The 12,335-nt window shown below is 42.8% G+C and overlaps 3 protein-coding genes across 4 annotated transcripts in view; 2 read left to right on the top strand and 1 right to left on the bottom strand.

Moving 5' to 3' along the window:
- pcmt (protein-L-isoaspartate (D-aspartate) O-methyltransferase) overlaps positions 1 to 2,849 on the bottom strand; it is a 6,940-nt gene extending 4,091 nt beyond the window's left edge. The window contains exons 1-2 of one of the 2 annotated variants that reach the window (XM_035678542.1): positions 2,692 to 2,849; positions 13 to 117 (exon numbers count right to left, since the gene is read on the bottom strand). In XM_035678542.1, coding sequence (XP_035534435.1) covers positions 13 to 117; positions 2,692 to 2,746 — 160 coding nt within the window. In that variant the 5' untranslated portion in view covers positions 2,747 to 2,849. The remainder of the gene's footprint in view (positions 1 to 12; positions 118 to 2,691) is intronic. The other variant, XM_035678544.1, reaches the window with a different exon arrangement.
- Positions 2,850 to 3,556: 707 nt separating this feature from the next.
- On the top strand, positions 3,557 to 7,823 carry nup43 (nucleoporin 43). Its single transcript, XM_035678242.1, has 8 exons — positions 3,557 to 3,809; positions 4,324 to 4,446; positions 4,948 to 5,025; positions 5,673 to 5,835; positions 5,956 to 6,091; positions 6,232 to 6,383; positions 6,518 to 6,634; positions 7,240 to 7,823. Exons 1-8 carry the CDS (start codon positions 3,690 to 3,692, stop codon positions 7,467 to 7,469), a joined length of 1,119 nt encoding a protein of 372 aa, XP_035534135.1. The 5' UTR covers positions 3,557 to 3,689; the 3' UTR covers positions 7,470 to 7,823.
- Positions 7,824 to 8,641: 818 nt separating this feature from the next.
- lats1 (large tumor suppressor kinase 1) overlaps positions 8,642 to 12,335 on the top strand; it is a 7,032-nt gene continuing 3,338 nt past the window's right edge. Inside the window, 4 exon segments of the mRNA XM_035679133.1 lie at positions 8,642 to 8,832; positions 9,405 to 9,870; positions 10,508 to 10,628; positions 11,083 to 12,272. Of these exon segments, the coding sequence (XP_035535026.1) occupies positions 9,523 to 9,870; positions 10,508 to 10,628; positions 11,083 to 12,272 (1,659 nt within the window). The 5' untranslated portion in view covers positions 8,642 to 8,832; positions 9,405 to 9,522.

Genomic DNA, 12,335 nt, shown 5'->3' with positions numbered 1-12,335 from the left:
GAGCAGACGTACCTATTGACTGCGGCGAGTCCATGTATGGATTACACTTAGAGAAATGGGCTCGGTCTGTGGCCAGCATGACTTCATAGACCTTGTCGGACTTAATAATGCCATTTTCTGGGGATGCAAAAGAGTTTGTGTCACTGTGTATTAAAGACAAATGAACAAGTACAAACACCAGGCGGGAATATCTTACATAATCGTGCAGCAGATGCAAATAGAAATATACAAAAGCTAAACAACACACAGGCAAGAACAAAGTGAATTCAGGGATATTACACAACCAATTATTACAATGAATGGTGTGTGTGGAGTGTGAGATATGATGACTTATACCGTGAGAAATTGTCGACCATCAGAGGAGTTATGTATCCTTTTAAACTCGCAGTGTATTAGAGCATTGTGGGCAATTTTCCAGATCTACGAGTTGAACTGTTGTATGGCAAAATTTTATTTTACACGCTTTGAACTGTGATATGTCTTAATTTTTCACTGGATTAACCACAAACAGAAATTCCTGTCTGGTTATTTCACCCGTTATAGGCACTTCTTATGTCCACAATGCAATATAAAATGACATATGCTGTGATAGAAACACCCAAGACTATAGGAACGGTACATATAAATTAAGAGCAGATAAAAGAACAGCATGAGTCTAAGTACGCAGGGAATACGCAGTGGAAAACACCGACACAGACAAAATATGGAAATTTATGTAGAATGAAAAGGAAGTTGGAACCATGTGTCCAATATGAAAACTGAGAATATCAGAGACGAAATCAGCTGCATATAGGCAAGACACACGTGTGTTATTCACATGAAATGGATTACAAGAGGTCAGGCAGTGTTAAAGTGTAAACACGTGTGGTGGAATACAGAAGAAAAGCTCCCCAAAGAAGCGTTAGTGTCTTCAGAATAATCCCTCATAACAGGTTCCTGTAGCAGCTGGGGCCAAAGGCAGGAACAGCCAACGACAGCCAACGACAGCCAACGACAGCCGGCGCTGCTCTCATTACAAACTCCACTTGCCCTCAGAGCTACGTACTGCTTTAGGAAACATTACAAATAAACTGTACACGCTGCCAGATGGGGACCTACTAGAGATTTCTGAATTTAAAATAACCTGTACTGGTAGATTACAAACTGTCTATTCACAAAGTGGTCTTTGCACGATAATGTTTTCTAAAAAGATTCTTTAAACCGATGCATATTTATGAGCCCAGTCCCAGAACTGGTCCAGGAGGACCCACAAAAAAAAAACAAAGTTGTGAATTAGCATGCATCCTGAGTGTGACCTGCTTAAATCCAGTTTATGCAGACTGAGGGTTAAATTTGAGCCATTCGTGTGTCTAAATGGGTCAGTGTCCAGTAAAGGGAGAATCAAAGTAATGACCACTTCAAGGACAAACAGAATACAAATATTTTACTTAACACCTATATAGAAGCAAATTAAAAGTTTTAATGTGAAAATATGTTCTTGTGCTAAAGCTAGAAAAAAAAAAAAAGCATTTGCATAATTGGCCCAAATCATAAGGGAAAGTTTCTGAATTTGACTTAAAAGCCTTTTGGTGAAAGACTAATTGGCTCGTTCTTGTGGATTTTCAGCATTTTATTATCCTGCATTACAGCTTTGCATACTGATGAGCTTAAACTTCAAAATCTTCTAGGTCTTTTTTTTTTTTATTTCACCATGCACAACTAAAAACATATGGCCAATCATAAACTGAGATATAAAACCACATTTCCTGCCAAAAAAAAAAAAGATAAAAACACAATAATGTGGCAAATGATGATTCTGCTTTCGTTGAAAAGGAAATGGAGCATGACTGGCCTCTGTCCCCAAACCACACAGCTTCTGGCAAAATGCTTGCTGAACTGCGCAGAACATAAATAGCCCTGGTAGAAAGAAGACACACACACACACACACGTCTTCAGATATCCTCACACACAATATCATTTTGTGTGACAAACATTACATGTCTTGAATGCATCCGACCACAGCCTTTCTCCCTTAAACCACACAATGCACTGCTATCTGTGGCATTATGTGGCATTGCTGGCAGCGATCACAGTGGACTTAGTACCCGATGGCAGCAGTGTAGCAGGGTGGTAACGTTACACTGAGTCACTGCCCTTTTTTTGTGCAGCCACTATCGTCAACTAGCAGACAGCCACTGTGACACAGCATGCTGTCATTTCCAATCACTCACTAACAAAGGCACAGCACAAAATAAATAAACTGGCCTTACATTTCCAGCTGCCAGTGTCACGTACCAGTACAGTGAATGGCAGAGAGGGGCAGCTATCAATCAGTCAATCTATCAATGAATGTGGGCAGGGCACTTAGCAGAGCTGTGCCAAATGACGCACATAGAGCTAGCAGGCTAACCTGACGCGAAGCTGCACAAATAACCTCAAACTGCACACAACAACCAGGCAACGTGTGTCTTTTCAGTCAGGTTATTGTTGCGCAGGCATGCATCCGTCCCGCGGCGTAAACGTGGTTTGAGAAAGGGGTGGAGAGAGGTAAACGCTGGGTCAACAACAACATGCCACATAGCTTAGCAACCAGCTAACAACCGCCAAACTAAACCGGGTTTTATTTATTTTTTTGTGTTTTTTTTTCAGGCGACCTGTCCGTGAAGGCGTCGCTGCAGCAGCCGCAGCCGCACAGTGACCCCTGTACTCACTGCGGAGGTTGTTAACAAGCTCTGCGTGGCTGGCTCCTCCGGATTTCCAGGCCATTATTGAACAGACTTTGCGGAGTAAGTAGACAGCAGCTGTCAGTGCCGCGCCTGCGCCAACGGTTCTACCGAGGAAGCTGACGACCTCCAGCGCGAGCGGCGGAGCGGCGGGCACGTCACCAGACATCCAGACACACAACTGGAGTCATTTCACTCAATTAATACAATTTATAATCTTTTTTTTTGTTTTGTTTTTTTGTTTTTTAGAGATGAGCCTTAGCAACGGTTATTTGCACTGAAGGAGAAAAAAAAAACATACAGATTTGCCGCAGTAGCATACGACGGTGGCCGCTGAGGGGAGTGCGACACTTGTTATAGTAAATGTGAGGGGGGGGGCGGTTAATTTTTATAGTTTTGGGTTTTTTTTAACAGCTTTATTTGTCATTGTAATCACATTACAATAGCAATAATTGAACAAAACAAATAAATGATACAGAAAATAAACACACAAATAAAAATAAATAAAAACATGCCAGGGGTCACGAGCAAAGAAGAATTAAATTGGATTAAAGATATTGAAGTGGGAGCACAGTCTCACTGTTTTGATAGCTTTTTTTGTTCTTAGCAGAAGATATCGACTTGAAATACAACTCCAGTTCTTTCATAAAAACACAAAAAAAAAGAGGTTTCACTTTGGCAAATTTACATATTGTGGATGTAAAACTTTGCAAGAATTATAATGAGATTAATTAAATAAAATTCTTTTTCAACTGAAATGTCACTCTTTAAAAAACCAAAAAGCACATTCTGCAAGAGGAGACTAAAGTCACAGAAAATATTATCTAAAATAAATCTACAAATATCTTGCCTTGCTTTGATAGTTTGACCCTACTGCGCCACCGTAGTGACGTGTGAAGCAGCAGGCGCGTACACCCGGCGCTGCTTCATATGAATGCTAAGCTAATAGCAGCGGTTTTAATTTGAAATTGGTCGAGACTGTTTCAATGGAGAGTATAAACGCGAAGTACGTGTCCCAGAAAATCAGTAAAAGCAGATGGCGACCAGTATCGCACTCCTCTTTGCAGCAAGCAGACATCTTTGCGACCGGCTCGTGGGATAACGAGGTCGGCAAGTTGTGAATGTTGTTGTTTTGTGATACATGAGGTCGCCGAACTCCACAGGAAAATCTCTGGATTTTATGTGATTTTTAAAAATTTGCGCACTTACGTGTTTTGTAATTGTCAAAAGACGACTTAAGACGTGTTTTGAATCGTAGGGTGTCATTTCGGCCTTCAACAAGTTCATGGAGAAACTTTACATTTCCTGTAGGGATTGTCAGAGTGAAATAAATCTGTTATTTAAGGCATAAAGTCTGGCTATGTCTGCCAAATAGAGAGAGCCTAATGGTTGGAGATTATGACAACTTGTTAAAACTCACTTTCAGCTAGATCCTATTCTGATTGTCTTTTTTTTCTTCTTAGATTTGAAATCTATTATTTTGTAATATTCTTATTTTGTAATTCTTTATTGTACTTTTTGCACTACATTCTCCTATGCTGCTGTGTCTGATTTCCTCCTACGGGGGATCAATAAAGGAACATCTTATCTATTAAATAACCCAATATGTGTCTGTCACAGGACAACAAGATTTCCTTTTGGTCCATTGGGAGTCATGGGAGTTCTGGCATGGAAGATGGATTTGAAGGAGACCCACAGCTTTTATGTGAACACAAGCATGATGGAGATGTTCTGGACCTTCAAGTAAGACAATCGTGGGAATCCAAGTTAATGTATCAGCCTATATAAGTGGTACTAAAGTAAAGAATATTAAAGTTTCTTCAAGTGTGCAATTGTGGACCTAAAATAAGAACTTGAGGTCAGGGATTGCTGTTGCATAAAAAACCAGAAGGAATGTGACTGATAGTGAATTTCATGACATTGAGAGGGGAATTGTATTTAATATGGAAAACTTGATCTGTCTAATCTGATCTGTATTTGCGGTGAATCAGTGTCTCCGTAATTCAATTAAACTTTGAAGAGGTCTTTTTAAGTATAAATAATAATGTTCCAGTTATTCCATTTGTTGCAGGAAACAACTTGAATTCACAATACTTTACATTAGTGTAAATCAAGAGTGAAAGATCATGCAAATGGTTCATTCATCATACTTCACTATTAATGTAACGTCTTTATTGATTCAAGACGGGCTATAATTTGCTAATTTCACATCTTGTTTTGTCTTTGTTTTGTTTTGTTTTATAGTTTTTGGACCAAGACAGAATTGTCACAGCGTCATCAACTGGAGCAGTCACCATCTTCCGCCACCACCAGAACAGTCAGGTACACACTGGCCGAGTTACGTCTTTTAGATACACAAGTTTCACATTCAGTGAGCTCATCCAGAACCCGTCTTTCTATGAAGACATCAATAATGAGCCTTAAAACACGGGGACAGCCATTCACCAATGAAAATGTGTTTGAATTATAAACACTGTTATTGATATTTAGGAATAGAGCGTCTTTTAAATCCTTCTTGTTCAAGACGATAATATGTTGTCACACACATGGATAAATCTGTGAACTTTGATTAGAGAAACATTTGACCTGATTGTAGCTACGACGTACACTCACCTAGATGAGGCCGATTGCCCAAAGTGAAAGACTTAAGGTATGTTATTAACTTTATAAACCCTTATTTACCCTTATTCAACAAGAAAATGTGGCTAAATTCACATCGACAGACTGGCAGTGTAGTTCAGGGGAGTGAATGTTGAACAACCTGTTTAACTGTATATAACGTTATAACACTGATAGCTCCTCACCCCGTGTGCCAAGGCTGAGTCCTTTCTGCAGCAACCATGGGAGCAAATCTGACCTGTGGCCCTTTGCTGCTCCACTTCAGCTGTCACTATCCATTAAAGGCAATAAAAGCCGCCAAACACACACGTGTGTATATATACTTCATTCATTCTCTGTCTTCACTGCAGACGATATCAGTTTCTCAGCAGTGGCCCAGGGCACATCGTTACCCTAGTGACAACGCTCCCTGTACTGGTGTGGTGTGCAGCAGTCCTGAGATTGTCACAGTTGGTGAAGATGGCCGCATCATCGTCTTCAGAGCCGACCAGGAGGGAGTGATTCGAGTCATAGGTGAGATTAAGATTAAGATGTTTTAGCCAGAAACACCATGTCAGATTAAAACACACAGAGAAGAGAATAATGTCACTAACATGTTTTTATTTTTATGACTGGACTGTTAACCATTGCCAGAGAATGCGGACAGCAGCACAATTCACGCTGTTACTTACCTGAGGACAACAGAGATTTTGACTGTGAACTCTATCGGCCAACTCAAGCTGTGGGATTTCAGACAACAGAGCAACTCACCATCCCAGATTCTCTCCCTGTAAGATCTCCTCAGTTCTAACTAAATTATTACATTTGTAAATGTTTAGGTTTTATCTGCTGTTCTTTTCTTAGTGCATTTTGCAATTTGACTGATTTTGATTATAAGCAAAGAATAGTAATAATTTGTGTTCCCTTCAGGTCAGGAGATAGAGTCCCTTTGCACTGTGTGGACAGACATCCGAATCAACAGCACATTGTGGCCACAGGAGGGCAGGACGGCATGCTCTGTGTCTGGGATGTGAGACAAGGCAGCACACCCTTCTCACTCATGGAGGCGCACTCTGCTGAAAGTAAGGCTTTACTGCGGGCAGAGGATTTTACTTTACCAGATTTAACCTTACAAGTCAATTTTGAAGAGGTCATATATGGGGAAATTAATATTTGTCCATTTGCAANNAGTTTCTCTTTGTTTTTTTCTGTACAGTGTGGGAAGTCCACTTCCACCCAACCAACCCAGATCATCTGTTCTCGTGCTCAGAGGACGGCTCGCTGCTGCACTGGGAGACGTCCTCGCAGTCAGACATGCCCTCCTTCTTACAAGGCAAGTCAAATTATTCTGTCTGCTATTCAGTTTAGCCAGCAGTAGAAGCCATTTGTGCCATAATCCAGAAGATATCAGGACAGGTTTTAACAAAGTTCACCAGCTACGTAATGTAAGCAGGGCTGCACGATATGCTAAAGAAAATCATATTACCTTTTAGATATGATTCACGATTAGTGGGAGTGATTAAAGACAAATACAATACAAATATTTTTAGTGTTTTTGAGATTAACAACGACTTTGTTTTAATTCTTGGTGGAATGTAACTAAGTACATTTACTGAGGTACTTTACAATTTCATGTCAACATCGACCTCTGGCACAGCACAATCATATGATATAAACTGCAGCTTCTATATTAATCATAGGATATGATTAATAGGATAATAATTCATTTATTAGTCATACAACCTGTGCCTTGTATCTTTTGGTTGTCATAGTGACCACAGAACCACTGAGTCAGCTAGCGTGATGCACATTACCAAGAGCTACAAAGCCGGCTCAGCAACATGCTAAGAAACCTACTACCCCAACACAATAATAGTCTAGTAACCATAATAGTCTTACATTAAAATATTGATAGATGTTTTAATGGTTGTTTTCCAGGTGGCAGGAACAGCAGCATGGTATCTCGCAGTGCAATGGCCCCGGCTGGAGGGAACCAGTCCCTCATCAACGCCTGGCTCAGTGGAGACTCTAGTAAAGGCCGTCTGGAGACGACTCACATGCTTCCCAGCCAGACGCTGTCCGTCAACAGTTTGGATGTACTCGGACAATGTCTTGTCTGTGGGACTGACGGAGAGGCTATTTTTGTCAACAGACAGGTCCCAGTTTAAAAGATTTGCCAGTGTACAGGACAAGATGTGGATGAAGATCTGTTTATTTGCTGTCTATTTCAGTTACAACACAGGTTTTATTGTCTCCTTTGACCACACAGGGTGCCATAAATACTTTATGTTCAAAAGTATGTGTGATTTTGGCTTTACTTGTGTATTTGTCTGTCATATAATGTTGCATACACACTATATTTGTGCATTTCTAATGCAGTTGTAGTGATGGATCATGATGGATTAAGGGTTTGTTTGTTTTTTAGATCATTCCAAGCAGAGTGTTTCAACTAAACAGTACTTTTGTATGGATGTAATTTAAAACTGTTTTTGAAATAAATAAATAAAAAGCCTTGACACAAATGTGTCATGAGTCCACTGACAGTTTTGTTTAAAAAGAGAAATCCAAGATTGATTGTGAATACCATAGCTGCAGTCACTATATGCCTACTTTTTTTCTCCCACTAACTTGTCAAATGCTGTGTAGTCACATATAGTAAAAAGTACCACTAACATAAATAAAATGTACTTTTTACCAGTTCATACCAGGGGTGTTCAGGAACAACAGGTGACTACATGTTTCAGAGGTGAAGTGAATCATTATGGAAAAAGGTACAAAAAAAACAAACCAAAAAAAAAAAAGCTTAATCCGGGTAATTTAAGTAAAGTTTACAAACTTCAATTAATAATTCCCCCAGTAGTACTTCCGGTATTTCTTTTCAAATGAAAGTCCGAGCATGATGTGAAAGGCAAATTTTGAGTTTACTGTGACTGAAATTATTCCGGATTTTTTGTTTGGTTTTAATTTAACCGATTTCTTATAGTTGCATGTGTTTGGTATGACGGCTGTTTAGCGTGTTTTATTCTATGACCTGTCGTTTTATTCTATTTTAACAACTGGTAAAGTACACATAAAAATCTGCCTTCTCCTCTGTCTCATTCATTTTTGATCATTGACCATTTCCCCTGGCAAATAAAGTGATTAAATTAAATTAAAAAAAAGAGTATGCAGTTGCAAAACTAGTACTAGCCGTTTTATTAATATACTTTTAATTGTTATGACTGGCGAAAATGTTCAAATTTGAGAGAACTTAAATTAAATCGGTTGTCCCATGGAGTTCCTTTCCTGCTCTTATTGTGAAATCGACAAGCAGCGGAAGCGTGGTGCGTTGGTTCCGTGTGTAGCTTGTTGCTGTTGTACTTGTCATTCAGACATCCCAGGAATTCAACACGACTAGGAGCAAACCAGCTCGGCACAGCGAGGACACTTTCCACTCGAAATCACGTCCCCGTCGCCGAGAAAGGTGAAAGGAAACACCGTCTGTTCTCAGAATAGGAGAAGTGTCGAGGACAGCGGCAGCAACAGACGCTGGTAGGTTGTCAGACGCCGCCAACGGCTAACGGCTAACGGCTCGTTCTCGACCTGTTGTTGAATTAGCCGTTGGCCGTTGGCCGTTAGCCGTTAGCCGTTAATGGACGCCTTTAACGCGCAGGCCGCGGAGGAGCTGCGCCGTTTGATTTCATGCAGAGTCCGATAACCGCGCTCTGCAGCTGTGGGAGACATTTAGGGGAAATGTGGGAAATAACTTTGGCTTTTAATTTCACAACGCTTCTTAACGCAGGAGAATTAGCGTTGAAGTAGCGACCTGTTAGCCCGAGGAGCTAACGACGCTACTAAGTGCACTGCTTCTTGTTTTATGAAGGAATAGTTTCTAATCTCCACCTTGAAGCTTTGAACAACGAGTTCAAATCACGGAGAAATTGTGAAGCACTGAATGAAACTTTTTCTCAGCTACAGGGCATATTAATTCCCGCAATATGCTTCTAATAATCTTCATATTGCTGATGTTTATCTGTCAGCATCTGCTAATTGGAGCTTTCTACTTACATCTCATGTGCACAACCTGTTAGGTAACCTGTCCTCTGCCTGCTTATCTCACACAGGTTTTGTACATTTGTGTGAGCAGCATGCAGACGTGAGGGCAGACAGAGACCCCCTGCTACAACCCTGGACTGAGTGACCTCCTCTTCATCCCCCCTTTGTCATCATACATGCTCTTACATGAAGAGAGGGGAGAAACCCGAAGGATACAGACAGATGAGACCCAAAACGTTCCCCACCAGCAACTACAGTGGCAACAGCCAACAAATGCTGCAGGAAATACGGAACAGCCTGCGCAACCTGTCCAAACCCTCCGACCCGCCTAAAGTGGACATTGGTGGAGCAGGAAAAATGCTTCCCGAGGACCCGAGGCAACAGGGTCGCTGCAGCAACCCCAAAAACCCCTACCACAAGGCCTTACAGGAGATCCGTAAATCCCTGATGCCTTTCGCCAACGGGCCCAGCACCTCAGGCCCCGAGGTGAACAAGCACATGTCTCTGGAAGTCCCGTTTGCTGGGTTTGAGGAGGTGAGGTGATTGTTTTTGCCACCCAGACAGGTTGTTGTGGAGGAATTTCATCTAAGCACAACTCTGTAAGAGAGTAATCACTTGGTGCTCTTTGTTTACGGGGGAATTATTTCAAGTATTAAAGGTATGCGAAGTGGAACGACACGCTCGTACAGGTGACAAGGCAATGTTTCTTTGCTTGTTTTGCAATCCAGGTGTGAAGTGGCACAGTATGCAGTGTAGTAATTTTAGATTTTAACCCGTAACTAACATTTAAACTGTTGGGGAAAGAAATTCAACCATCAGTCGATTCGCTGTGTGTTATAAACTGTTGTTGTAATTGGATTATCATTTTAAAAACACTTTCTAGGTCCACCGTCTCCAGGATTTACTGCCTTTCTCAGTTTCACATAATTATAAACAGAATACCTTTTTGGTTTTGGACTTTTCAACAAAATAAGACTTTCAAACATGTCACTAACTGTGTTCTGACATTTTATAGACTAAACAACTAAAAGTAATAAAGAAAATAATGTACAGATTAATTAATAATAAAAAGAATTGTTTATGCACCCTCTTGCTCATGTAGATGACTTTTAAAGACTGTGTGAGAAATGTAAAAATAATTAACTTCAATAACTTTTTTTTGCATTTAAAGCAGAGCAACAGTCGCAGTATGGGGGCAGTTATAGACTACATGGGTAAGGTGAGCTACCAGGAGTCGATGAGGGAACAGATGGCTGCTGCCAACCCCAACACCACAGGTCTGAAAGCCCCAGGTACGTAACTGTCCACTGGGACTACGTGCTGGGCGTGTTCATTCACTCCTGATATTGTTTGCAAGATTTGGGACATTTGCTTAAAGAAACGACAATACACGCTAACAAAAGGAGAATGAGTCACTGCATCACGTGATGGAGCAAGTTGTCTGGATGTTTTGTTTCTCATTCATAATGAGTAATAGTACGTTGAATTGTATTACAGTATGATGGCCACCATTGTTAGTATTAACAGGGAGACAACTGTTCTGCACCTTTTTATTGATAAAATACAAAAGACAGAATATAATATAAGGAAGTCATGTTATACAGCTTTGTCTTTATTCCTATTGGATTTAATCATACTGAACATACCGAGTTAGAGAGCGCAGCACACGTGTATATTTTACACAACTGTTCGGATGTTCATTTTATTGTTTATTTTATTGTTTTGCTTGTTTTTGTGCGTCTATAGGAGCTCCTCATATCTCGCAGGCCGTGCTGAGGAGGCCAAGCTGGAAAGGTTCTAAGGAGTCTTTGGCTCCTCGACACGGTCCTCTGATGGTGGATGGTATGATGTACCGCTCAGACAGCCCCGGACCGCCTCCCGCCTTCCCACAGGGTCACCCTGCTAACAGCCAGAGAGTCAACCCTCCACTGCCGCCACAGGTGCGCAGTGTCACACCTCCACCAAACCGCGGTGCCATGCCTCCTGCACCGTCCTGGGACAGCAACCCATCAACCAAGCGTTACTCTGGCAACATGGATTACCTTGTGCCCCGCATCTCCCCCGTCCCCCAGGGGGCCTGGCCTGAGGGCTACCAAGCTGCACCACCCCAGAATCAGCGCGGGATCAGCCCGGTGCCTATGGGCCACCAGCCCATCATAATGCAAAACTCTGGGGGGAATAAGTTCACCTTCCCCCCCAGCTGGTCTCAGAGTGGCTCCCCTCAGTCAGACTACATGGCGGGGGGCAGCAGACAGCCTCCCCCCCCATACCCGGTCAACCAGAGCAGCCGGCACAGTCCCACTGACCAGCAGATGCAGACAGGAGGACCTGCGTCCTCTCCTTCTTACGTCAACGGAGGAAACATCCCTCCGTCCATGATGGTCCCCAACCGGAACAGTCACAACCTCGACATGTACAACATAGGTCCTCCTCAGTCCTGGTCCCAGGCTCCTCTGGCCTCCAACCAGCCCCAGTCTTCCTCTGGAAACAGCAGCAACCAGGACCTGTCCCCGTCATGGCAGCACAACATTCCAGTTCGCTCTAATTCCTTCAACAACCACCAGCTGAACGGCAGACCGGCGCACCCATCCAGCTCCCAGCCCTCTGCCACCACCGTCACCGCCATTACCCAGGCTCCCATCCTGCAGCCAGTCAAAAGCATGCGTGTCCAGAAACCTGAGTTACACACGGCTGTCGCTCCCACACACCCTCCCTGGATGCAGCAGGCTCCAGCGCCTCCGGCTGCACCAGCTTACCAGGAGCCCTCAGCCCCTGTAGCTCAGATCCCTGTCGTAGCAGAAGTCCCCAGCTACCAGGGCCCCCCTCCGCCTTACCCTAAGCATCTCCTCCAGCAGCAGGCCGCACCCAGCCCCCCTGCCTACGATCCAGGGGCCAATAAGCTCGGCACGGGCAGAGAGGAGCCTGCTGAAGAGGAGAGCGGCGGCGGCGGCGACGGTTCCCGAGAGAAGACGACAGAAACGGCCGAAAGCGCCGCGGCG

This window comes from Morone saxatilis, unplaced genomic scaffold, assembly GCF_004916995.1.
Source record: "Morone saxatilis isolate NCDOM2014 unplaced genomic scaffold, NCSU_SB_2.0 Contig7, whole genome shotgun sequence".
In the NCBI taxonomy this organism is placed as follows: domain Eukaryota; kingdom Metazoa; phylum Chordata; class Actinopteri; family Moronidae; genus Morone; species Morone saxatilis.
The sequence above is the reverse complement of the archived record's forward strand: the minus strand, read 5'-3'. Positions and strand labels throughout refer to the sequence as shown.